The 25,758-nt window shown below is 54.6% G+C and overlaps 11 protein-coding genes across 11 annotated transcripts; 9 read left to right on the top strand and 2 right to left on the bottom strand.

Moving 5' to 3' along the window:
• Positions 1–255: 255 nt before the first annotated feature.
• MYCGRDRAFT_77127 (uncharacterized protein) lies at positions 256–1,587 on the top strand (the record flags this gene model as incomplete). Its single annotated transcript, XM_003848452.1, has 3 exons — positions 256–757; positions 820–1,084; positions 1,146–1,587. The coding sequence occupies 3 exons, from the start codon at positions 331–333 to the stop codon at positions 1,585–1,587; spliced, it is 1,134 nt and encodes a 377-aa protein (XP_003848500.1).
• Positions 1,588–2,750: 1,163 nt separating this feature from the next.
• MYCGRDRAFT_96847 (uncharacterized protein) lies at positions 2,751–3,746 on the top strand (the record flags this gene model as incomplete). Its single annotated transcript, XM_003848453.1, has 3 exons — positions 2,751–3,048; positions 3,245–3,466; positions 3,721–3,746. The coding sequence occupies 3 exons, from the start codon at positions 2,751–2,753 to the stop codon at positions 3,744–3,746; spliced, it is 546 nt and encodes a 181-aa protein (XP_003848501.1).
• A 322-nt stretch (positions 3,747–4,068) lies between these two features.
• Positions 4,069–4,660, top strand: MYCGRDRAFT_96846 (uncharacterized protein; the record flags this gene model as incomplete). The annotated part of the gene is made up of 2 exons (XM_003848454.1): positions 4,069–4,410; positions 4,472–4,660. The coding sequence occupies 2 exons, from the start codon at positions 4,069–4,071 to the stop codon at positions 4,658–4,660; spliced, it is 531 nt and encodes a 176-aa protein (XP_003848502.1).
• Positions 4,661–5,999: 1,339 nt separating this feature from the next.
• Positions 6,000–6,541, top strand: MYCGRDRAFT_96845 (uncharacterized protein; the record flags this gene model as incomplete). Its single annotated transcript, XM_003848455.1, has 2 exons — positions 6,000–6,299; positions 6,359–6,541. 2 exons carry the CDS (start codon positions 6,000–6,002, stop codon positions 6,539–6,541), a joined length of 483 nt encoding a protein of 160 aa, XP_003848503.1.
• A 1,885-nt stretch (positions 6,542–8,426) lies between these two features.
• Positions 8,427–8,936, top strand: MYCGRDRAFT_96844 (uncharacterized protein; the record flags this gene model as incomplete). The annotated part of the gene is made up of 1 exon (XM_003848456.1): positions 8,427–8,936. The coding sequence occupies one exon, from the start codon at positions 8,427–8,429 to the stop codon at positions 8,934–8,936; it is 510 nt and encodes a 169-aa protein (XP_003848504.1).
• A 2,284-nt stretch (positions 8,937–11,220) lies between these two features.
• Positions 11,221–12,255, bottom strand: MYCGRDRAFT_63935 (uncharacterized protein; the record flags this gene model as incomplete). Its single annotated transcript, XM_003848425.1, has 1 exon — positions 11,221–12,255. A coding segment is annotated over one exon (1,035 nt), but the record flags the coding sequence as incomplete, so codon positions are not given.
• Positions 12,256–13,227: 972 nt separating this feature from the next.
• On the top strand, positions 13,228–13,866 carry MYCGRDRAFT_101672 (Hypothetical protein; the record flags this gene model as incomplete). Its single annotated transcript, XM_003848457.1, has 2 exons — positions 13,228–13,631; positions 13,682–13,866. The coding sequence occupies 2 exons, from the start codon at positions 13,299–13,301 to the stop codon at positions 13,850–13,852; spliced, it is 504 nt and encodes a 167-aa protein (XP_003848505.1).
• Positions 13,867–17,511: 3,645 nt separating this feature from the next.
• MYCGRDRAFT_19375 (uncharacterized protein) lies at positions 17,512–17,682 on the top strand (the record flags this gene model as incomplete). Its single annotated transcript, XM_003848458.1, has 1 exon — positions 17,512–17,682. A coding segment is annotated over one exon (171 nt), but the record flags the coding sequence as incomplete, so codon positions are not given.
• A 719-nt stretch (positions 17,683–18,401) lies between these two features.
• MYCGRDRAFT_77121 (uncharacterized protein) lies at positions 18,402–21,492 on the top strand (the record flags this gene model as incomplete). The annotated part of the gene is made up of 5 exons (XM_003848459.1): positions 18,402–18,963; positions 19,017–19,147; positions 19,278–19,361; positions 19,411–21,273; positions 21,337–21,492. 5 exons carry the CDS (start codon positions 18,402–18,404, stop codon positions 21,490–21,492), a joined length of 2,796 nt encoding a protein of 931 aa, XP_003848507.1.
• Positions 21,493–21,823: 331 nt separating this feature from the next.
• On the top strand, positions 21,824–24,678 carry TAFV2401 (transcription initiation factor TFIID, subunit TAF5; the record flags this gene model as incomplete). Its single annotated transcript, XM_003848460.1, has 2 exons — positions 21,824–22,062; positions 22,506–24,678. 2 exons carry the CDS (start codon positions 21,916–21,918, stop codon positions 24,558–24,560), a joined length of 2,202 nt encoding a protein of 733 aa, XP_003848508.1.
• A 212-nt stretch (positions 24,679–24,890) lies between these two features.
• MYCGRDRAFT_96838 (uncharacterized protein) lies at positions 24,891–25,486 on the bottom strand (the record flags this gene model as incomplete). Its single annotated transcript, XM_003848424.1, has 3 exons — positions 24,891–25,033; positions 25,095–25,110; positions 25,163–25,486. The coding sequence occupies 3 exons, from the start codon at positions 25,484–25,486 to the stop codon at positions 24,891–24,893; spliced, it is 483 nt and encodes a 160-aa protein (XP_003848472.1).
• Between the last annotated feature and the right edge of the window lie 272 nt (positions 25,487–25,758).

Raw genomic sequence — 25,758 nt, 5'->3', positions numbered from 1 at the left:
GCGGTACCTGCGTCGAAGCGGCCAATCATGCGCGTTGGTCGGCTTCTGTACCCCTGGATCGGCATTCCTGCAAGCGCGTCCAGTGATCGAGAACACCATCTGTGATCTTCTTCTTCGACCGCACGGCATCTTCCTTGTATTGCTTTCTCTCTCCTCCCCTCGCTGTCGTTGTTGTCGTCGTTTCCAGTCACTCGTTAACGAAATCGCAAAACACTCTCGTTTCAAGACTATACGCCTATACGACCCTCCTCTGGGCAGGTCCCTTACCACGAAACTCCAAACTGCCTTGAAACACGATCCTCCACAGAATCCCCGTCAACGCCACGAACGATGTCTCTCGCACGAACCCTCCTCTCCGCCCTCCTCCTCGCCACCACCACCACCTTCGCCCAAACCCACACCGAATGCAGCCCCCTCAACTCCACCTGTCCTCCAAACCCCGCCCTGGGAACCGAACTCCTCGAAGTCTTCAACTCCTCCTCCACCGAACTAAACTCCAAATACTGGCACTTTGACGGCGGTCAAGAGCTCGTTTCGTTCGGCAAAGATGGCGTCCACCTATCGCTCAAGGAGAAAGGCGATACCGTTACCATCAAGTCGAACTTTTACATCTTCTTCGGGACACTGGAGTTTATCATGAAAGCCGCTCCCGGGAATGGGATTATCAGTACGGTCATTCTGTTGAGTGATGATCTGGATGAGATTGATTGGGAGATCAAGGGTGGGAATACGACGGCTGTGTCGAATAATTACTATGGTGAGTGAGCTGAGGATGGGGGAAGTGGTACGTTGGAATTCAGGACTAACATTCTTTTGCAGGATGGGGCAATCAAGACCAACGATTCGCTGAAGATCCCGCTCTCGACGGTCCGCAAAATGACTACCACAACTACACGATCGACTGGACGCAGGAACGCATCGAGTACCTGATTGACAGCAACGTCGTGCGGACAGTACACTACGACGAACCAGGTCTCTACCCGCAAACTCCTTCGCGCGTACAATTCGGCGTCTGGTGTGGTGGATGTTCCAACCAACCAGGAACAGTCGAGTGGGCAGGTGGAGCGCCAGACTTCAGCAAAGGGTGAGCATTGGAATCCTCCCTTCACCTCATTAGACAAGAGACTTACACTCTTATTCCACAGCCCCTTCACAGCCTCCATCGCCTCCCTCCGCGTCACCGACGCCCACACCAACGCCTCCACCTACACCTGGTCCGACCGCACGGGCTCCTACCAATCCATCGCCGTCACGGCCGGAAAATCCGAAGCCTACAAAGCCATCCACCACGAATCCACCCGCGCCAAACTCTCCTCCACCTGGGCGGGCATGTCCCCCGGAGCGAAAATCGGCGTCGCGGCGGGGATATTGGGCGCCGTGGCGGTGGCGGCGGTGGCGTTTGCGGCGTATTGTGTGAGGGAACGGAAGGCGGGACGGGCGGAGAGGGCGATGCATGAGATGCAGTGGGAGAAGCAGGAAGAGGAGAATTTGGAGTATCGGAGGATGATGAGTGGTGGGGAGGGGGTGGAGAGTCAGAGGGTGTTGATGGAGGGGAAGTGGAATGGGAGTGGGTATGGGAGGTTGTAAGATTATGAGAGAGGTGTTTGGGTATGTGATTTATGAAGACGCATTTCACGTGGGTGTTGGGGTTTTTATCTGCTCTCTCCGACTGGTGGATGCTAACGAGAGCTCCAGAGTCGATGTCAGTGCGCCAGCATGAGGTGAGTCGCAGGACTGTGCTGAAGAAGGAGGTGAGTCGCAGGAGAGTGCTGAAGAAGGATTGGAAAAAATCACATCTGACTTGGACTGTGGTCCATCTTTACTCCGACCTCTCCATCCCGGGCATCGATGCAAGTCTCTCTCCTGGGAAAACCAAGACGATCAAAGCACCAATTCCCAACGCCTTACGACACTCTTCGGCCACACGGAGCTCGAAGCAGATAACAACCGCCCAATAACAGACGAACTACATCTTCGGCAAAACCTGGAAGACCAAACCCCGGCTCCATCTCGTCCCTGCTTCTTCCTGTCGTACTGGCTTCTTACCACTCCGTAGGATCACAACACGCATACATCGAAGCGCTCAGATTCAAGTTGAATACAACTCACCTCGCGTGAAAAGAACACACGGCATGACAATTCTCCAGTTGTGTTTTCTCGCGTCGTCTGACTTTAGTCGGCTACTTTGCAGATTTACAACCGCATTATACAATTAAACATATGGCCTCCGGTTGCACCGCTCGCCAACCAACCACCGGGCTTTACCCTACCCTTCATTGGGCGCTACTACAACAAAGAGGGTGTCCAAGTCGGAGTGTCGTCGGCAAGTTTGCCGCGCAGCGTGCCAGAACATGTCCACCAACTAATCGAGGCGCTCGATGGTGCAAACCCGGACTGGAAAGCGACGTCGTTTACCCTACCGCTGTGTCGGCGGCAAAGATGACATCTCGCGCGATGTTGATCACCATGCCTCCGTAAATCGCTATTATCTCCTTCGCCGTGTCCTCCGCCGTTAGCTTAGCGTGCTCCCGCGAAGGATCTCGAGAAGGATCTCGAGAAGCAAAGCCACGACTAAGCCAAGGATCGTAGAGACATGCAGCTGAGGAATGTCGGCGGAACGGAGAGTGTTTGACGTTAAGCTATCGCGTCGCTGGAGTCGATCCAACCGGATGAAATACTTCTGATTCTCCACTGCCGCAGTCACCACAGCTCCGCGCACTTCCCTTTCATCACACACATATCTCCGTACCATGGAGAGTCACAATTCGGCCGCGGCAAAGAGCAACACCCCGACCGCGCCTGACACTGACATGTGGGCGCACTCCCTCAACCAAGCGAGAAAGGACTCTGCCACCGACCAAGTCCAATCCACACAGAACAGCGACGAGGAAGAATTGAAGATTGACGATGTGGAGGGAATCACGGACACTATGCCTGGTGTGAGCGATGCCGAGGCGAGCTCATTCCAAGAGGACGATTCGTCAACTTCACTCGATGTGGTCGACTCGGTTCTGGTCGATGTTTCCATCACGACTGAGGAGAACGGAAGTCAGTCAACCGGCACGCACGCTGAGCTCGTTTCTCACGGCGGCGGCGTCGCTGCTCAGTCCGGCAACAACGACCCGACCATCCTTACGCCTTTGAACATCTGGCTTGAAGAGCTCACAGCGGAGGTTCTTTCGCAGCAACAATCTTTATAACGACGCGCCTTCCCGCATCTGGGCATACGAGATCGTGATCGAAGTCACTCGCAAGCAGGAAGTTGCCGCGACGGATCCTCAGGATGGCTATGTCCATTCCGAAGAGAATGGAAGCCAGGCAGCCGAGACGCCCTCTGGTTCGCCTCGCGGCGCGATGCCGACCACCATTCCGCCGCAACTCACTACCATCTCCTCCATCCTCAGCTCCGAGACTCTCAAGGCCCCTCGCGGCGTTTGTTCGGAGCACGGCGCCGACATCATCACAGGTATCAATACCATACTTGTCGTGTGCCGCATCCTTGCGACCTACAAATGGCGACGGAACCTCTGGCTTCATCTCCTGCTGGTTGTGTTGTCTGGTTTCAGGGTCGTGATCTCGGACGGCTTGGCTTGTACAGTCTGCGCAGGACAACAACGGTGGCGCTCGAGGTGGGCACCACGATAGTCGAGACTGCAACCACCATCGGCGTTTTCCAGGCCACCTCCTTTTCGAGCTTCGCACTGACTCCTTTTGTACCAGTCAAATACCCACAGGATCGCAGCTGATCCGGAGTGTTCACTTAGCTGGTTCTTCAAAAGTCTATCGCAGCGTTCTGACTTCTTCCCATGGTTTAAGCACCGATCTCGACCATGGAACTTTGCACACTTCTGGTGTCCACTCCACGATTGAACCCATGGTTGGGAGTGAACGTACCAAAGTGGTCTCCGTACGTTTTTCATGGCAGCGGGACATGCATAAGTAGCTCCTTTGCCATGCAAAATGCCCAATCTGCGGAGCTCTCTCTTTCCCGCACGATCACATTCTCCAAGTCCCAGTTCAAGATCCACCACAACAAGAAGTTCGCCCAAGAAGTTCGCAAACGGCATCATGAAGCTCTCTTCCAGCCTGATGGTCGTGATGGCCCTACCTCTGGCCTCATGCGACGTATCTCACCGCCGGCGCGGCTTCAGAGTCCATGTCAATCGCTTCGAGAGCAAGGACTGCCATGAAGCCCAGTCTTTGGAAGGCGGCAATATGGCAGATGGTTTTGGACCCATACTCCATCAGGAGGGCTGCCACGACTGGACCGACGGCAAGACGTTCAACTCCTTCAGATTCGACCAGTACACGTTGGTCCAAGAGCTAGAACTGCCGACAGACAAGGATTGCGCACTGCTCATTTATGAGGAAGGTCATTGTGGTGGTCGTCTACTCTGGGCACAAGATCGGGTACGTCGTTTCGCACAAAAACCATAATACCACTGTCCATCTCGCTGACCATTATGTTCAGATGAATACTCGGGAAAAGTTGGGTCAATGCTGGTCCCTGAATTATGGCATCAAAGGAATGAGTGCAAAGCTTACGTGCAGGAAGAAGGACACCCAAGCGGACTGGGAGAGGGAGCTCGTTTGGAAGGAGCCATTAGTGGTCACGTTCTTGACTACGGAAGTGGTTCAAGTCTCGACCGCTACGAACTGAAGAGGAAATCCGCTTTGAGCTCATGGCGGCATTCCCTTAAACCCAAGTCGACCGTACAGATCCAACTCTCTACGCCGAAAAGATCTCCGACCCAACTTTGCTCCTCGCTTTGCGCCTCCTCTCGTAGAGCGTCTCCTGTACTATGCTAACAAGAGCGACCCTATACTTACAGCTTAGCCTACTGATATTGCAGGGAAGTGCGCCTGCGAGATCTTGCTTCAACGCAAGTAACCTGCGTTCTACCTACACGATGACTTTCACTAGCAGGGAGGGGCGCCTGCGAAGGAGAGACACCTCGTCATCTACTTAGCATGTGTAAAGAGTCCGCTCGAGTGGCTTGCGAAGTGAACCAACCTTACACATCACACAACTCCACGGGAGAACTTTACGCCACGATGAAACTCACCAAGATCACGCGCTCCGCTCCCCTTCCTTCCGGCACCCGGATCGTCGACTAGGTTATTGTAGAGGAAGTTGTCGGCCTTTGCGGTCACATCGGAATCGAAGTCTCGCGAACAGCTTCTATCACACCAGCAAGACTAACACCAACAGAACTCACCTCACACCATACCGCACGCGAGCTCCATCTTGTACTGTCACCACAGATGCATCCTGAGTCGCCGCGTTGGTCGTCGCTGCCGTGGGACCGCCATCTACCTGGCTACCTCCTTGGACAGGATTAGATTTCATCACGCGAAGAGAACATCATCAGCTCACCCTCAACACTCTTATGTATCGCTTCAACATGGAATGATGGTTTCAAGGTGCTGGGGATGCTACCAACGGCAGGATTGAGGTTCGAATCGGCGAAGAATCTCCAAGTGAAGGGACTCGATTGCGGGTCCTTTGAACACTGCCCCCGCGCTCATGATCGTGTATCTGTGTACGTGGCCTGGAATTTGGACTTGTGACATGGAAGCAACAAGCTCACCACTAGCTCGTTCTTCGAAACTCTACCGCAGCTTGCTTCTTTGGTCCCATGGCTCAGGTTTCGATCCCAATGAGAAGACTCTGCAGTCCCACCGGCTACGTCCGTGTTCGAATCCGTGGTTATTGCGATTGGCTCCTACCATCACGATCATTGGTAAGGTCCTGGAGGTCAGCTAAGCCACTGCCTTCTTATTCGAACGTACCAAAGTAGTCCCCGTACGTCGGAATTCGATGGCAGCAGAGCCATATATATATGTCGGTCCACGATCGCGGCAAGGTCGTCTTCTCTCCCAACAGTCCTCTGTCTCTTTCTCGCACACTCACGCTCTCCAACTGCAGAACCAAATTCCACCACAACAAGAAGCACGCACCCAACACCATGAAGTTCTCCTTCAGCTTCGTAGCCGCAATGGCTTTGCCAATGGTCTCTGGCGCTTACAATCCCCACTTAGACCACTTCGACATCTCATTCAATCGATTCCAAAGCGACAAATGCCAAAGCCAGTCCTTGGAGCACGGTGATGGAGCCACGATCCACCAGGAGAAGTGTCACCACTGGGATGACGGCCAGACTTTCGACTCCTTCACATTCACCTATTTCGCCGATAAATATTGGTCTCCGGACGAACTGCCGACAGACAGAGACTGCGCAGTGCTGATCTATGAGTACGATCATTGCGGTGGACGTCTGCTCTTGGATAGAGATCAGGTGCGTCGCTGTGCATTGCTCATGCCACCACCTTTCATCACGCTGACTTTGCGCTCTAGGCGAACCTTCCGGAAAACCTGGGAAAGTGTTGGTGGCTGCATGGTATGAAGGGAAGGAGTGCGAAGATCACGTGCAGGAAGAGGGGCGAAGCCGCGGACTGGGAAAAGGAGAGGGCCTGGAAGACGCCGATGGTGGTTACAATCCCGGGTACCGTCGTTCCCATCTCGACCGCTAGGACTTGAGACATGAGCAGGAGCTGCCACTATCTATCATCGGCACAGCGTGAGGCGAGAATGAAGGAATTGAGTCGAAGATTGGTTGGTCGTGGAGAGTTGGATTGGGTTCCAGTGGCGAGTTTTGATGTGAATAGCCGAGAGTGAGGATGAACAGTCGTTACATAGCTGCCTTAATATTCCGCGAACGCATTCACTGCGACGCTTTGCTTGTACTCAATCTCGTGATGCCATTTTGGTCGTGCCCACTTCGGGCTGCTTGTGACTTGTGCTGAGAGATGCCTCTGCTCTTCTGCTCAAGATGCACGCTCCAAGCCACTGGAGGGTAGGTCGTGCGGCGCAGCTCGAGTGGAACGACGGAGGTATTGTGTATTTCCGTAGATGAATTGCCCATTCCAACCCGCTTGTGACTTCTGCTGAGAGACACCTCCGTTCTCCTCCTCAAGATGCACGCTCTAGGCCACTGGAGAGCAGGTCGTACGGCGCAGTTTGAGCGGAGCGATTGAGTTACACATTGGTGTGATGGTCTCGAGGGCTTTGGCGGTTTCGTGCCAACGGCTACCGGCCGCGGAGTCGCTGTCGTCGACGAGGAAGATAGTGTCGAAACCACCGAGGTCGGATTCACTGATCGCTCAAGACCATCCTCGTGACGACCATCGCGCGTGGCGGCAGGTATCCCGTGGCGTGAGTGTGCCCTACCAATTCGGCCAGCTCGACTCCGCGCTGCTCTTCTATGCGCTTTGCGGCGCATCTAGTGGATGGGTATGGCCATCTAATATAGATATTCCGGCACCAGAGAGTAGAGCGAGCCCGAGACGAACACAGCGGCGACGAGGCCATTTCACCCCGACGAGAGCGAGGATCTTCAGTTGTACCCATCTCTTCGAAAAGGGGCAGAAAGAAACCGAGGATGGGCGGCGGAGCGGCGGAGCTGGCGGCTACGAAACGAGCTCGTCGGGATTGCGATCGAATTCAATTGCGAGATATGGTGACCGACCCTAGCTCTATTGTTTCACACACACCATGCATGCGCCATCTGCTGGGCAAAGAGCTCGCTCCATCGCTCCGCCGCTCATGGTCCTTGGAAGTGCTTGAGTCTCGCGTGATACCCGGACGCATCGCACCAGCGTAGCTGTTTGAGTCTTGTCTCTCTGGTCCTGAATTTGTTCCGCCACTCGACCGCTCAAAAGTCACAGCAGTAGCCTTGCGTTTGGTCAGGCATCGATGCTAATGTTGGGACAGATCTCGCCGGAAATCGTCTCCAGATGTCGTCTCCGTGGTGGGATGAACATCGCCGCTACTGCTCCGCCAGGCAGTACTTCGAGTCGAAATGATGGGCTCGGCTGTGGCATGTTCGCCATGAATTGTCCCGATCTCGCCAGAGATCGTCGTTGCATTCGTTTCGGTGCTCTTCTGTTAGTTTGATCTTGCGTTGCTGCTCAACGGCTCATGTTGAAGCAGAAAGCTTGAATCTGCAAGAGCTTCAGGTACTCGTCTACTGGAGGAAGTCGCCTTGCCACTCAATAGCTCGGGTCGACGAGAGATGCTTAGTTCTCGCATGGTTGCCACTCGCTGGTCAGGACCTTACCAATCCCTCCTGCAGTTGGACCTACCTTAAACAGCCGGTATCCACAGCAATGCCATAGGGAAGCAGCACCTGCAAGAGAGCGATGGTATATCAATTCTCCCGTGTTATCGCGCGTTGTTTTCCTTCACTCGGCCACTTTGTGAGAATCCACCACGCACCACACGTTGAACAAGTTCACACAGCGAAAACGAATCTCACACCGCGAAAACGAATCTCACATCGCGCAAACGAATCTCACCTCGCCGAAACGAATCTCACCTAGCGGAAGTCAATCTCACCTCGCGCGAACGAACCTCACCTCCCGCCATGTGGACCACCATCACCCGGACCGCATCGGCAACTCTCTCCTCGATCTCCGCGACTCCGACCTCCGTCTGCGCCGCTGCGCCGCCCGCCCACGGTTTCTGCCTGCCCGTCATCGAACAGATCCGTTCCGGGGTAACTTCTTTGTTTCTGGTGATCCTCGCTCTCGTTGGGGTTAAATACCCTCGCAACCCCAAAGTTCGTTTCGGGCTCGCTCTCGCCTCTGGTGTTGGAATCACCACCCTGGATGGGATGGCCATTCACTGCGTGATCATTGATCACTGGCCGTCGGTCATTCGTTTTTTCGCGGCCTTTACGGCGATGGTGGTCGAGCTCCTCCGGGATTTTCTCGAGATTCGCGCGGAGCGCAAAGCCGCTGGCTGCGCCGCCAAGCGTCTGGAAGAGCAGCGCGGAGTCGAGTCGGTCGAGTTGGCGGTGTTGGGCGCCCACACCACGGGCCTGCGGTCACATGCGGCGGCCGCCACCAGGATGGTCGTGAGCGATCCCAATTAAAGGGGGTCAGAGATGAGTTGGGCGCGGGATATATTTTATCAATCAACCTGATCCCGCGAGAGATCGTCTCGTCTTTGTTTCCGTTGTTGCAGAGCTCGTTTCTTGGGTCCAGAGTAAGTGCTGTCGCTTGATGATCACAGTTCGTGTAGAGTGTCTTGCTCTAGCAGGATTGTCGAAGAACAGGGTGCCAATCATTGAGAGACATTGCCTGGATATCTTGTACGAAGGCAGAGACGATGGATGAGGGAATGGAGAACCGAGACGGACGCGAAAGGTCAGGGACGATCATCAGATGCGTATCGCGAGGCCAGCATTGAAAGTCTTGTGATCAGGTGAGATTTGAGGTCGGCACATTCTAATCTCACAGGATCTCGCTCCGCCGCTCGATATCTCAGCCCGATGATGGATGCTTGGATATGCGCATGATTGACATGAACCGGAAAGATCTCGGTGAGAGAATGATGCTGATGATGATGATGATGATATCTCGCATCACAGTTGAGAGTACGTTCGGCCGTTCAATGGCTAGAATCTGTTCTGAAAGGCGTGAGATCCGCATGGTATCCGTGGTGTGTTGTCGTCCGCAGGAAGAGGTCGTTGACGAAACATCACTGCGGCTTTCGGCTTGCACTAATCAGGACGCAGTTGATGAATGTCTGACTGTCGTAACTTGCGGTGCGTGCAAGACCTGGTTTGATGAGACTCTCTTTCAAGTCTCGCGGACGTGTTGTGTGTTTGTCGGTACAGCATCGCATTCTTTCTTGGTGGTCTTTGTTATTGCTGTTGTTGTGTCTGCGAAAGGCACAGCTGCTCACTCTTCGTCCAGGATGAACCTTATGGGCGTACGCTGAGACGAGTCGCCACTCCGCTTCGTTTGCCTTTGCGAGGCTGCTACCATCCTGCTGCTTAGCTCACCTGTTCGATGGAGCCAGAGAACGCTCTCCCGATGAGTCGGCTCCTCCAGCGTCGTGATCGGATATCACCGAATGCTCTCCGTTGCGTCGACCAGTTTGAGCTGCGTGGCTTCTCGCTCCTTGGGTTGGTCGTGATGTTAGTTTCGGGAGACTCGACGCAAATTGTCTCCGTTGCGTCGACCAGTCTGAACCGCATGACTCTTCGCTCCTTGCCTTGCTCAAGACATTACATTCGGAGATCCAACCCGGTCCCTCTCCACAGCACCAGGCTCGTTCAGACTTCTAGTTTCGCGCTTCTCAGCTTTCTCGTTGTGTAATCTCGTCGAGATCCAACTCGTCATGCCTCTCTACGGCGTCAACCTCGTTCAGACGTCCACCCTTATGCCTCTTGGCCTGCTCGAGATACCGAGCTGGGAGTGGACGACACGAGTTGAAAGAGGTCGAGACCGTCATGCACGGGATCGCCAAGCCGGTCAAGCGAGGCTTGTGCTATCAACATTGCATGGATGCATGAGCAGGAGCTGCAACTGTCTACCATTGGCGCAGCGTGAGAGTGAGAATTGGGTGTTGTTTCGGCGTGGCGAGCTGGATCTGTATGGCCGACTCGGAGTCCAGTAGCGAGGCGTGTTGAATTAAAGAGAGCGAGGAGGGACAGTCGTCATTCAGCTGTTCCAACATGCTCTGGCCATCGTCTTGATCATGCCCGCTCCCAAAGAGACACCTCCGTTCTCCTGCTCAAGATGAACACTGCGCCACTGATGGGCAGGTCGTGCGGCGCAATTCCAGTGGCCCGACGGAGGCATCAGGTGGATTTCCATGAACGGATGACCTGAGACCGGACAGTGTGCAGCGGACGTATCTCCTTGGCTACACTCAGATTGCACCGCGTATTTTGCTCCCTGGTGGCCTAGATGGTACGGTGTGTGTCGGAGAACGAAACTGTCGATGATCGTTGCTTTGGTTCCGCCTACATGCATATTCTCGTTCTCCTGCGCAGACTGCACACACCAAGCCACTGGAGTTTGACACACGCGGAGCATTCTGAGCGGGATCACGGAGACATAATAAGTGGTACATGCTGTACAGCTCCGGCTCATTCACTCATCCACCATCAGCATTGCTCCATCGCCATCGCCGTCACCTCGTAACCTCGCCATGATCGCCGGAACTGTGTCCTGTTCTGCAGCCTTCTTCCCTCCGAGCCGCCGGTATCGCTTGATCGTTGCCTCCACCACAGTCACAAGGTCCTCGTCCAGTGTCTCGTCTTCCGTCAGGTCCTTGACAGCCGTCTCTGCCCATGCAAGTAATGCCGCAGCCGCCTTCTCCGCATATTTCGGACGCTGTCTCTCTGATGCACCATCGACGCCTGCCTTTAGCCTTGCCAGACCCTGTCCAAGCGCAGGTGGGAACTCGGCGGATTGTAGCGGGATGTTGAGCATATGATGTTTCGCCTCGCAGATTGTCGTCTCGATGGCGGTGGGAGCTGTGCTTTGTAGTTGTTCGAGGATGTGCTGCAAGATCTTTTCGGAGGCTGGGACTTGGTTGAATGATGCGACAAGGTCGAAGAAATCTTCAGCTGCTGGAAGCGCATTGTTCTTGAGCTGCTTCATCGCCGAGTCGAAGATCGCAACCGGTATCGCTCCGCTGAAAGCTGGCGCCGCGGCAAGTCGTTGCAATGCAGCTTGATCAATCTCTTCGATTCCCTTTCCAGCATCCAGATCGATGTCTTCTGCTGTGATTGTGGGAAGCGCAATCATGTTGTCGTCCTCCTCGATGTCTTCCTTCTCCTCCCTCGACCCGTCCAGTCCCAGAATCTTCCTTCTTGCCGCCAGCTTCGCCAGGTATACCATCTCCAGCTTCGCATACTCCAGATACAGTTTTTTCTCATCCTTGCAGAATCTCAATCCACGCTGCATGTAGCTTCTCGCCGTTCCCATGTCTCCCTGTGTCTCTGCGTAGTGCTTTGCAGCCAGCACCCACAAGCTCCAATCCCGCGGATGAAGTCTCAGCACCGCCGTGAAGACCTTTGCCAATTTCTTGTTTGCCTTCTCTTTCTTGCAAAAATTGATGTACTGCATCCACAAGCCCATGTCGCCTGGGAACTTTTTCGTCGCGCGGTCGAGGATGAAAAAGACTGTCCGCTGACCATTGAATGATGTCGCCTTCACTCCCAGTCTCCTGCATCGCTTTTTCCGTAGGCTGTCCAAGTTCATCTCGTACGTGGCATATCGAGCATAGTCGCCGGGCTGCGAGCCGCGGGCATTCAGCACATGCTCGAAATCGCTTCGTTTTGCGGTGATGGCGCTGATCTCGTCGCGGGTGAAAATCTGCTTGCGCTCGTATTCCTGAAGTTCCGGTACATATTGCTCGAGGTAGAACCGTGCTCGGTCGGTGGTTGCGGCCATTGTGTTGGTATGTCGAGGTTTTGTCGAGATCAAATTAATTTTTGGGAAGTCTGGAGTCTTGCACCTAGGTGCCCTGGCAGTCGGACCTCGGACCGCTTCCGAAAGCTTAAAAATCGTCTGCCGCCCTTCTGGAACCCGACTCCCTGTTGGAGTCATGACTATAAGCACATTGTCGCCGTCGACACATTGGCTGCGGAGAGCAACGAGGATATCGCCGAACCAGAGACATGTGATGCACCGCAGGAAGCGTTCGAGCCCAGGATCTCGCATTTCACTACGCGCCAGGCTCTAATTCCATCAGACGACTTGCCTCCGTTGGCATGCCTCCATTATTGATTGCACAATCGGAGCACAGATTACGGAGAGCGCATAGTCCTCGTTGATCGTTGAGGCGACAAGGGAGGCTTTTGCTGAGAGACGGCTCCGTTTCTCCAAAATTTCCCGCTCACTATGTCAACAGGAGCCACGTTTCATGGACAGCGCAGTTTGAGAGCCCCATACGATACCGTGCGCATGGTGCGCTGCAAGATCATCCTCGATTTCGATGTATCGGTACCTAGGGGCTCGAATTGCAGGTTTGAAATCTCGCAGGCGCATTTCCCTTCAAGCATGTTAGGCGGAGCTCTACGTATGATGACGCTCTTGTTGGCTAGGCATACGAGACGGTCCTGGAGACCAGAGTCGTAAGACGATCTCAATCTACAGTGTACGTACAACGCTGCTCCTGTCGACGCACTGAGTATGCTTTCACCTGGCAAGAACCTCACAGCTAACCTAAACCTCAAATTCGCCATGCTAGTGCCGATGGTCAAGCACAGCCGTGTTCATTATTTGGTAGCTCCAAACCGTCGTTCTCATTCTATCGCCATTTTGCTGCGACGTACCATATGACACCGACGTGCTTGGAATATGGCAAAGCTTGGATACTTGGTCACTCACTGGTTGTTGTCTAGCAATTCCCTCTTTTTCGACAACGACTCTCCCGTCCTTCCTTCACTTCATCCACTTCTCAAAGCCACAGCTCCCATCTCACTCATTCCATCATGGTAGCCATCAAGAATGCCCTCAGACTCGCCTTGCTTTCGCTGGCGCTTTCGGCCAAAGCACGCAAGTGGACCTTTCGCATCAACGTGAAGCGATGGGACAACCTCGATTGCGAAGGGTACAAGACTCTCGAGAACCCCAAAGCTCTCGGAACGAAGATCAAGGATGGAGATGGATGCCAATCGTGGCCGAAAGGAAAATCGTTCTACTCGTTCACGTGGCAGTGGATGAAGTACGTGACCGGGGAGAAGTTCCGGGAAGACATATCGTGTGCGCTGCTGGTGTACGAGCTGGATGACTGCGGTGGGCATCTGGTCTGGTGGAAGGACGATGTGAGTCAGTTGTAAATTTTTCCCCAAGTTCCGAGCTAATACTATGGCAGGCCAACACTTGGGAAGATCTTGGTGATTGCTTTGCGATGCATGGGATGCCTGGTAGGAGCATGAAGTTGACATGCAGGAAGAAGGGCGTCGAGCCAGATTGGATGGATAAAACTCACTGGACTTCTCCAATGGTGTACAATGAGACTGTGGTGCTTCCTGTGCCGGAATGAAGCTGCCAATTGATGAAAGTCGACCTCATGAACGGAAGAGGGCTCCTTGCTGTGCCGTGGCTGACAGTGGCTTGGAGCGTGAAGATGGGACAGGTGACCGTATGTATTAATCGCATACGTGGACGTATCCTGTACGCATAATCTCGCAATTCTTCCCCAGAACGCATTGACCTCCCCATCTATTGAGCCAACCGCCTATGCGATTTCCTACGCTTGCTCAGGATTGGAGGTTTCTCTCAGTCCGCCGCCTCGCCTTCCGCTCTCCTTGCCACCACCATCACTCGCTCCGCGGCTTTGCGCTTTCTGCGCTCTTTAAGCCAGCGCAAGGCCAACCCAATATCCCCTTCGAGGTCAACGGCCGTAGAAATGAACCCGGCCACAAAGCGGAGCGCCGAGATCGAATGGCGAACCGTCACGCATGGGATTGCGTCGTGAGCTTCCGATGCAGGATGGCGACAAAGGCCGAGGATCTCCTCGCTGGTAGTGTGGCCGTAAGAGGCCATTGCGGGAGGAAAGATAGAGGCCGTTGCGATAATAAAGATGGCGCAGGCCGTCGCGGAGCGTTTGATCGTGGTGAATTTCATGGTGGCGTGAAGTTGGTTCGCGTGTGTTGTGGTGTGATGTGAGAATTGTTGGTGTGAGTCTTGCTGGTGTGTAGGAAGCTGCCAAATCGTCGCGAGACTTCGATGCAAAATGGCGCAGAACAGAAGACTTCCTCCACAATGACCTTGTCGACGATCGAAGTGCCGGAAGGGAGCGGAGCGGAGCTTGTCGCGACGCGAGTCGCGGTGCGCGTGATCGTGGTGAATTTCATGGTGGTGTAGACGTATCCTGTACGCATCCTTCTCGCGATTCTTCCCCTGTCCGAACTGACCAAGCGAAGACGGTGAGATGTTCCTGCAATGATCGTGATGCGTCTGGTGTCGTGGCAGATTCTTGCCTCTCGTGGGGTCCCGTCCAGAAGTTTGCTTCCGCCGACGAAGCTTTGCGACCAGTGTCACTGTCATGGTCCTCTGATGGCGTGGCAGGCTCCAAACGTGGATATGAGTGCAGTCTCGGAGTCTACTATCCCCGGTGAAGCTGTGCGACCAGGATCATCGTCCATTGGTGATGTGTCACGGTTCTGGCCTTGAGAAGGTGTCGTCTAGGCAGTTGATTTGGCCGTTGGCAGATCGTACGCAACACCGGCGTCCGATGACGCCAGGCGGTCAAGATTGCCGTTCCTCGATGATGTGATGCGCTTCCCATACTCTTCCGTCGTGCTGTCCTAGTAGATTTCGCTGTCCGGCGGTAACATGAGACGATTCTGCGCGTTGGCCGCTCCCTGTCGACCGTGCCTTGACACCATTGAAACAGGCGTGTTCCGCGTCAACGAGGAGGAAGCGTGGTCGGCAGGTGACTCAAAGTCGCCAAATTCTGGCTCCTGGACATGAAGACGTTGAGATGTTCCTCTCAGGCCGGGAAGGGGATGCTGGACCAGTCATTCGGACTTTTCGCCAGCTCCAAGCTTGCCGGATCGGATGAAGGTAGGACTTTTCACTCTGCGGTCTGTGAAGCAGAATCTCCGTTTGTGAGATCGATCGCGGGCAGTATGAAGACGTTGAGATGTTCCAGGTAGAATCATGCTCGGTTTGTGATGCAGAACGGGCCATCGCTAGGTATGAAGACGTTGAGATGTTCCGGGTAGAATCATGCCAGATTGAGATATTCCAGGTAGAATCATGCTTGGTTATGATGCTGATGGTGGTGATGTTGGAAATCTAGAAGTGGTCGGCGCGCGCGCGCCGGCGCCGGGATCCACCGTCTGTTGATGTATGTTATGGTAAAGATACTGATTGTATCTCGACGACATGGTGCCATGTTGATGGCAGGAGGCTGGCGGAGGCGGCGCGGTCGCTCGTCTCCTTGCGGAGAGCCCGGTACTCCTTCCGGGTAACAAGAAAGGTGGCCAAAAAAAGGAGAACTATCTTCACCACCGCCCACGAGATGTACGAAGTCGCACAGGTGGTATTCATAGCGCCAATAACGATGTCCGAGATGTTAAGTAATAGAAACAAGATAACCCGCCACACGCGAGGACGGACCAAAACGTGCGAAAAAAGCAACAAGAAAAACAAAGTGAGAAAAGATACTATGTCTCGAGCTTCCGTTGCGATATGGCCACAAAGGCCGAGAATCTCCTCGCTGGTGGTATGGTTGTGGGAGGCGGTCGCGGAAGGAAAGGGGGCGGAGGCGGTCGCGGTGCGCGTGATGGTGGTGAATTGCATTTTGGGGTAAAGTTTTCTTGCGCGCGGTGTGATGTGGACTTTGTTGGTGTGAGGTTGGTTCACTTCGCGAGCGAGAAATTGTCACATAGAGGACGGTAAACAAACGGGCTCTCTCTTCTAGCAGGAGCCTCTCCCTGCCAGCGGGATTGCTCTTTGGAACGATTGCGGGACTGGAATTTGGCTTCTGAGCATCTTCTCTCCTTCACGCGTCTGAAGCGCACTCTGATTTGTCGTTGGACGGCTGAGGCGTTCGTTGACGATGTGTACGTTAGACCGGCCGACATCAATATATTGTACAGCACGAGCCATCCTGATCGAAGTACCTATGCCCCATAGCATGAAGTTGCTGTCGTTCGCATCTGGAGGCGGCGCATAACGTACGCGGGGTCTGACATGGAAGTGGCTTTTTGCTAACGCATTCACTTCGACTCTTACTATTGACACGTCGTGGAGTCATCTCCGGTCTCCCGCTCAGACTGCACAATCCTGGCTAGACGGGCGAAACTTGTGCGGTGAAAGCTGCGCGCAGCTCGATTCTGTAGATGTCCCCAGAGTACGTAGCTCGTCGCCGTGTTCGGATTGCACCGTTCGAAGTGGTCCTCTGTAGCTTGGGAAGTGTGCGCAGTCTGGGCGGGAGGATGCTGGTAAGTGTACTTCACCGCTTCGTCTCTCGAACGCGTCCCACTACCTCCTCAATGATGATCTTGAACATCCATCACGAGGACATCTTCCAACCTACCCTTGGCATGTTCTTGACCAGCAGGGATCCAACCACACCAATGCCAACTTTTTTCCCCGACCCCGGTCAGCACTCTGACGCAGCGTCACCTTGATGTTCGCGAAGTTGTCCCTTTTTGACCCTGCGTCATCGCTATTTTGGCGAAGAAGATCTTGAAACAGTTGACATTTGCAGGCATGGCAGATTGCTTTGACCAAGCGCTGGCGTCGTCCTATCACGACAGATGACGAGTCACAGGGTAGGAATGGAGGATTTGTGTGCCGGTGTCACAAAAGTGACGTCGCTTCGTTCTTGAGAAGAGACAAGGGAGGTATGGAGTGGAATATATAGGCATCGTCGGCGGTCGTCAGTAACATCGTTCAAATCCACACGACTTGATTCTCCCAACAATCAACGACTCCATCACCTCCAACCCTAACCCTAACCACCACCCACCCACCAAACCAACCACAACAATGGCCCGCACCACCGCCACAACAACCAAACCCCGCAAACAAGGCCTCCTCTCCAAACTCCGCGGCAACAAAACCCACTCCACCACCCATGTCAAGAAGTCCCACAACCCCATCACCGGCACGACGACGACCAAGCAAACCACCACCACGACTCCCCACGCCACCCACAGCCATGGCACCCGCGGAGCGACTGCTGCCCACCACACCACCACCGCTGCGCCGGTCCATCATCAACGCCGCAAGCCGACTATGGGCGATAAGTTGAGCGGCGCAATGATGAAGTTGAGTGGCACGTTGACGCGCAAGCCGGGGAAGAAGGCTGCGGGGACGAGGAGGATGAATGGGACGGATGGGAAGGGGTCGCATCGTGTTGCTTAGAGAGAGGGAATGTGGAGAGTTGGATGTGAGCGATGTTTTCGGACGGGATACCCTTTGCTTGTGCTTTGAGTTTTGTGAGAGCGAGCGGGCTGGAGTGGTGAGATGGAGGTCTGCTTGGAATGATGTAGCGATTAACGACCATTGTGTTTCAAAACTTGCCATCTCCAAATTCACTGTACGGTCAATGAAGCCGATTCCGTAGTCGTCAACTGTCCCATCGAAAGCATTTTGAAGCAGTCCCACGCAAGGTCCAGGTTGGGTTTTGGGTCCATAACCCTAAGGGGAGAGTCGTAATGTGCACAATGCCATTTGGGACATGGTATCGACCCTGCCGCTTCAATATCACCGTGTCCCTGTCGGCCATGTCGTTGGTCTGTCGACCTCTTGATAGTCGAAGTCGGACGTTCCTCTCACTTCATCATATATTCTCCCGGCAGCATCCGGCGCTACGGTCTCGGCAGGAGGTCGCGTACTTCCGATGCCGAACGCGAAGCTGGAGAAACTCGCAGGGGTGTCGTCGAGCTGACTTGACTCTCTCTTTCGTCTCATCTTCTCTCAATATCCACAGTCTCTTCCACTTCTTCACCCATTTGTCACTCCTTGAGCCTCAGGGCAGCTTCCACCATGCCACCCAAACACCGTGACGGCGACGTCGTCGCTGTGGTAAGCTCTCTTCCGCCAATGCCCGAGACATTCTCCCACATCAGCTCATGCGCCTCGAACAGATTCCCGGTCACTACATCTCGCATGCGCACACGATTTCCGCCTATGCCGCCTTCGTCGGCGCCCTCATCGTGGGCATGTGGCTGCACTACCACAAAATTGTCGAGAACGAGCATTTTGGATATCCAGTGGAATGGTTTCCCTCCGTCAGCGCAACTATTGGAGACCGATACCCCGAGCGATCTGTCTTTCAGCTCTTCATCGCCATCTGCTCTGGGCCTCGATTCGCTCTGGTGTTTATGTGGTACTGTCTTGCCAACAAGCCGAACAGCTCCTTGCCCAAGTTCGTGGCTGGCATGGGTGTCTTCCGGACATTGACTTGTGGAGGATGGACGTATGTTACCAGCACGGACGACCATGATTGGCATGACATTTTCATGATTAGCTACCTTGTGGCTACTCTTCCCTGGACGTTGGGTTGCCTCGCGCTGAGCCCTCCAAACCCGCGAGCTATCAAGCTACGCAAATACTTGGCTGGAGCTTTCTTCGGCACATTGGTTCCTCTGGTCTACTTCTTTATTCAGCACAAGGTGCATCGCGTGCCAGGCGGTGGGTGCACAATCGTGCGGATTCGAGTCGTCAATCACTGACTGAAAACACAGCATACACGATCTACGCCTTCTTCGAATGGGCCCTCGTCCTCCTCGATGTCGCATTCGATGCCGTGACTGCCTTGGACTTCAGCAGCTTCGAGCTGGTGGTAAAAGATGTGAAGGGGTTGAGCAGAGGGTACGTGCAGTGGCTTCCGAAATAGCTGGTACGGCGTGTCTGGAAGTGCATATACCGAAGAGAGGCTGCGTGCTGACAGGGGGTTTGGATATAGCGACAAGAAGAATGTTGCGCAAACAGTTCTGACGCATGAGAAGGACAAGCCGATCGGCCAAGTCTTCGACGCTCGCTTCTCATGGGACGAGCTCTTGGATGCGGCAGCTGATGTGTACTTGGGTGTAAGCACAACCTCGTCCAAAACGTAGGACAGCTCTAATCATGCTCTAGTTCGTCTTCTGGACTATCCTCACAGCACTTGGTGTCGTTGTGTGGTACTTCCCGCTATGGCACATGGGCATTTCTGGCTACGAAGTCGCCGTCATGTCAACGATATCTCCATTCGTCCTCGGCATCCCTGCTATCAGACGTTTCGTTTCGTCGTCGACGCCAACAATTCTCCTGTCCACCGTCCTCGGCCTCATCGCATACCAGATCAAGAAGCCCGAGTACCGCTTCTTCGCGGTCAGCTTTGCAGTCTGGCAGGGCTGCTTGGCATGGACAGCCATCTGGCATCGCTACCGCAACAGCCCGGCCATGCTCGAAGGTAGGATATCCGCTTGGCTTATTGGTCTCCTCGCAAGCAGTGTCGCCAAGTTCGCATACCAGACCAACAATCCAGTCTGGCCCATCATGCACGCGGAGAATGGCGGGCTGAACAAGACCGGTCTCGTTCTGTTCGCTCTTGCGATTGCGCGCGCGTACCAGAAGCAGAGCAAGAACATCGATAGCGCACCAGCGCAGCAGGCCGTAAAGGGTACTTCTTTCTTGGCCTCGCTCGGATTGGCTGGCGCTTTCTTTGGCCTTCACTCCTTGCTCTCCGACTCGAGCACCATGATTCTCTGGGTGTGGGAGGGGTATCCAGTTCGCGGCCCACAGGCTGTTCCTCACGGTGCCTGGACCATCTTCGCCATGGGTCTTGGTCTCGTCTTCGGTCTCTTCTACCCGAATCTCGCAAGAAGCTGGTCGGTCTTTGGCATTGGGTCCATTGGCGCCGCACTTTTGACCGCCTTCTCTCACTGGACTGGATACTACGGCGGCCTCGTCCTTGCTGCGTATCTCATGGCGGTCACTCCAGCTCTCATCTCGAACGCCGTACGATTCGCACCTGGCCGAACCTTTTTCTTGGGCTTCTTTTTGTACAACTTTTTGGTCCTCTTCCACGTCTGGGTTGTTGCTTACGCTTTCGTCCCTGGCGGACCTCTTGTTCGCGAACACACTGACTGGGTCATGATCACAACAATGCTTACCATCGGTGCCGGCGTCTTTTCTTCGCAGCAGAACAGCAGCCCAGCCAAGCAGAAGTCCACCCGACCACCCTCAAACCCCGCAGCTCGTCGCCAAAGGAGTTACTACATTTACGTTCTCCTGGCTCTGCAACTCCTTAGCGGCAGCATTGCCTACCTCCGCTTCCCCAGCTACAATTACAAGCCTTACCACGAGGACGCCAAGCTCATCACGGCCGGTATCTGGACCATCCACTTCAGCATTGACGATGCTCTGTATTCGTCAGAGCGCCGCATGGAACAGCTCATTCGCGAGACCGAGCTTGACTTAATCGGTCTCCTCGAAAGCGACTTGCAGCGCATCATCATGGGCAACCGCGACACAACGCAATACCTCGCCGAAGAACTCGGCATGTACGTCGACTACGGCCCTGGCCCCAACAAGCACACCTGGGGTGCGGCTCTTCTTTCCAAGTTCCCAATCCTCAACTCCACCCACCACCTTCTCCCCAGCCCAGTCGGCGAGCTGGCACCTGCCATCCACGCCACGATCGACGCATACGGCGAGCTCATCGACGTCTTCGTCTTCCACTCCGGCCAGGAAGAGGATCCCGAAGATCGCAGACAGCAGAGTCTCTACCTCGCCGATCTGATGGGTAGCTCGCCAAGACCGAGTATCTTGCTCAGTTACCTCGTCACGAAGCCTAAAGAAGGCAATTATAACACCTACGTCAGTGAAAGAAGTGGCATGAAGGACATCGACCCGAGTGACTGGGACCGTTGGTGTGAGTACATCTTGTACAAGGGCATGAGGAGGACCGGGTACGCAAGAGTGAGCAGGAGTACGATTACGGATACGGAGTTGCAGGTAAGCGGTCTTTGTGTGGAAGTTGTGTTTTGAGATCGTTTTTACTGATGTGTGTTGTTGCAGGTCGGAAAATTCATCGTCGGCCAGCCGGAGGGTAGCGATGAGATGATCTCGGAGGATCAGGTTCCGGAGGCGTATCGATTCCCGGCTATGTTCAAGGGCCAGGGCGTGAGGGATCATCGGTACCATGTGTTTGATGAGCCGAGGTATTATGTGTAAAGATACTAGGAGGGTGTGATGGGGGGACGGATGGAAGAGGGACGACAATGGGGAGGAGCGTATAAAAAGTAGAGATGCAAAAGTCTTGTGAGTTCGCGCTCCCGTGAAGATGTATCGGAGTCGTCAATTTATTGCATTTGACACAGTGCTTCGACTCTGTCCAACACGCGCGCTGCTAACTCGTCGGTCACTCTCTGTTCATGTGCGTTTGCGGTATTGGAGGCGAAAAGTTTCTGCCTCAGGCACCACTCCTCCAATAGTCGATCTCCACCTTCCGTGAAAGCCAACCTCACCTCGCGACAAACTTCACTCCACACCCCCAGTCATCCCATCTTGACATCCCTTTACAACCTCCATCGTCCTCCTATCGAACCGAGCGAATCGACACGGATCCCCAGTGCATGTGAGAAGCCCACCGAAATCATGGCGACGCAGCCGGCGCCGCCGTCGCGAACGAGTAGTGTCGGACCTCAGGGCGGAGCGGGAAATATGAGTGCGCCGCCGCCGGCACAAGCTGGCGCTGCTGGTGGGCAGCAGGGAGCGAATCCGCAGCAGAATTTGAATCAGATTGTGAGTGAATTGGACTTTTCATATGTTGCGAATTTGCGGGCTTTCACGTGGATGAGGGAAGGGTGTTTTGCGCGCGTGAATTGAAGGGATGGGAATTGCGGGCTTGAACGCTTCATCACTTCACCTCCGCATCCTGGCTCGGCTGGATACGCCGATCGCTTTCCGACTTCGAAACCTCTCTGGGAACTACTCTCGTTCTCGAAACGACTCTCTCTCTCTCTTTGCAACATCGACCACACCAACATGTCTCAAACCGGCCGCGCCATTTCTCGTCCTCCGGCGGGGACAAAAACGCCTCCCATAGGTGATCTGGTGCGGATACCTTGCCAAGCGCCGCCCTCGCCGGCTTCTTCCTTTGCTTCTGTCTGCTTGATTCTTTCAATATTGCGCACATCATGTCGTACCAATCGCGGTACGAATACGATGCTAATTATCGCCGCCAGGTCCTCGAATACCTCAACAAAAAAGGTTATGCGCGCACCGAGGCCATGCTCCGGCGGGAGAGCGCCAACACCGATCCGAGTGGAGCCCCAGTACCCACATCGATCGACGAGATGGGCGGCAAGAAGTACGGCCGCGCATTCGACCTCACGCAGAACTGGATCGACAATGTCCTCGACATCTACAAACCCGAGCTGAAGCGTCTTCTTTGGCCGCTGTTTGTCTACTCCTTCTTCCAATGCATCTCCGACTTCTTTAGCAAAGATGGACAAGAGTTGTTTCAGCGATTTCGAGAGCAGTTCGAGGGCGAGCATACAGATGATATTAGAGCGATCTCTGCCATATTCGAACCGGAGCACTTGACCAGCAATGACATTGCGCAGCTGTACCGCAACAACAAATACCGCTTGTCGCTCAGCAACATGGCGTTCCAAACGCTCGTCACATACCTCGAGGCCAAGGACAACGAGGGCGGCAAGATTGTGCTTAATATCATCCAAGCCAACCTCGACATTCGGATAGTAGACCGTGCCGCGACTGGGGGTGAGCGCAGTCTTGGTAAACTTCTCGCGCAACGGGAAGGGAACCTGGACGTTCCAGCAGAAGATGAAGGAATACCCGGACACAATCCCGGATCCGCCAATCTCGACCCGAAGGCTCCAGCTGTCCTGTCAAAGCTTTCACTCGGCCCGCTCCCGATGGAGGCCGATCTCATGGAAGATGTCAAAGCCGAGCTTCAAGATCACGACTCTGCCAACCCTCCCGCCGCCGGACAAAATTCGCTTCTGGACGAATTTGAGCAGCGCATAAAACGCGAACCACTCGACGACGTACCAACACGAGACGTCCTCCCATTCCCACCATCGACTGCAAGAGACGTCGCCATGGAAGTGCAGAAAGTGAAGGAGAATCGAGACAGGTTTCGGATTGAAGGTCGGACAGGCGGCGTTGGGCCCGGTCTCAGCGTCACGATGTTCACTTTCCACAACACCTTCGACAGCATCAACTGTATCGAGTTCTCCGGCGACAACACATTGGTGGCTGCTGGCACGTCAGAGTCATACATCAGAGTCTGGTCTCTCGACAACAAAGCGCTCACCTCTCCGACCGATCCCGCATCCTACACACCTTCATCATCTCGCCGATTGGTTGGCCACTCAGGTCCAGTCTACTCGCTCTCCTTCTCGCCATCCATCGCTCTTCCCGAACCACAGACCAACGGTCACAGCAACCCCATCTCGCACGATTCGCACCCACGATACCTTCTCTCATCCTCCGCCGACAACACCATCCGCCTCTGGTCTCTCGACACATGGACCAATCTAGTCGTCTACCGCTCCCACACATTACCAGTCTGGGATGTGCGCTTCTCTCCTCAAGGTCACTACTTCGTCTCCGCAAGCGCTGATCGCACCGCTCGTCTCTGGAGTACACCTCAAATTGCACCTCTCCGCCTCTTCGTCGGCCACGATGCCGACGTCGAATGCGTCGCTTGGCATCCCAACTCCGCTTACGTCTTCACCGGATCCGGAGGCGGAGATCGCACCGTGCGTATGTGGGATGTTCAGCGCGGTCAAGCCGTGCGCATCTTCACTGGACATACTGGCAACGTCACTGCGCTGATGTGCGCTCCGAATGGACAAGTCGTCGCCAGCGCGGACGATCGTGGTGAGATCTTGCTGTGGAACATCGCCACCGGCCGACTTGAAAAGCGCATGCGCGGCCACGGCCGAGGCGGAATCTGGAGTCTTGACTGGAGCGTGGAGTCATCTGTTCTCGTCTCCGGTGGCGCAGACGGCACAGTGCGAGTCTGGGACATTCAAGCCAACAAGGACGCACAGGGTAAAGTCGTGGGCGAAGGCGGCGCTGGCACGAAGATCGATGGCGCGGGTGGCGTGGGTGGTGCGGCTGGTGCAGCGGGTGGGAAGGGCAAGAAGAAAGATGTGGTGGTGTCGCCAGATCAGATCTCGGCGTTCCCGACGAAGAAGAGTCCCGTGTATCGGGTCAGGTTCACGCAGATGAATTTGGTTATGGCGGGTGGTGCGTATTTGCCGTAGAGGGGGCGGAGGTGTATGGTATGGAGAGAAGCGCGTGCGGTGTAAGTCTATTGGGAATTGTAATGTGCTTCGAGAATCACAGAACCAGCCGAGCGAATGCACATTGATTCGACAGTCCAATTGAAGACCACAGCGCTAAAGCTGGAGATGTGTTAAATGTCGCTTGAGCCGAGTCATCTCATGTGAAGATATCTCACCTCGCGCCGTGTCGATTACGATCACGCAGTCCTCCACCATTTCCACCGCGACCGTCTCTCCCCGCTCCCGCCTTGCATTCTGCCATTCCGCCGTCCTCTCTCGATTTCTGTACCACGACCGCCGCAGAGATTCTCATTGCGCATTCGTTGCTATTGGAACCACAATCGGGACCAGTCTCGTGCGAGTAGGAATCAACTCTGGGTTCTTCCACCGGACCTCATCCGCCCAAACTGACGACTTTCCCTTTTCCCTACGGGCCAACTTCACGCTGCGCCCTTTGCTTCCTTTCAGGTAGCGGCAGTCACCATGCTTACCAAGCACTTCCTCGTTGTTTACCTGGCCAGATGATCAGCTACACCGCATGCATCTCAAAATCATGGATGGCCGAAATCAGGTGTACTCACGGCGTCGTTAACGAAGAGCAGGCGTCCATGACAGTGGTCTTCCTCATAGATCAGCACGGCGCAGGTCTTGTCCGCTGGCATTTCCTCCCAGTCGGTGTGCTGTAGCCAGGCGTACGCGAAGGCGTTGAAGGTCTCGCTATGGCCCCAGGTAGAGCATTCTCCTTCGTGGATCTTGAGTCCGGAGCCGCGCTCCATGGATCGTCCTTCGTGGCAGTCGTCGCTGAGGTATCGGTTGAACAGGATGTTGAAGTGCTTCCAGTGAGAAGCTTGAGCGTGGTATACTGTCAGGGCCGCGGTGGCCACCGTGATGAGGGATAGTTTCATGATGATCACTGTTGATTACTCTCTGAATGATGGAGGGTCCATTTTGAAAAGTAGGCCATCGAGAGAAATATCTTATGTGGTTCTATACGTCCGAATAAGATGGCAGTGACTCAACGAATATTGGACGTGCTACACCTACAGAAATTGAAAGTATAACGGAATTAAATGATGGAACGGGGTCGGCTAAGGTACCCAATGTACCGTACCATGGACGGGTCCGGTGCCTGACCCATTACTGCGGCAAGGAAGCTACGGCAGAGTTCTAGCTCTAG

The sequence above is a fragment of the Zymoseptoria tritici genome, chromosome 11 (genome assembly GCF_000219625.1).
Source record: "Zymoseptoria tritici IPO323 chromosome 11, whole genome shotgun sequence".
NCBI lineage: Eukaryota > Fungi > Ascomycota > Dothideomycetes > Mycosphaerellales > Mycosphaerellaceae > Zymoseptoria > Zymoseptoria tritici.
Note: the sequence above shows the minus strand (reverse complement) of the source record. Positions and strands in the feature narration are given on the sequence as shown.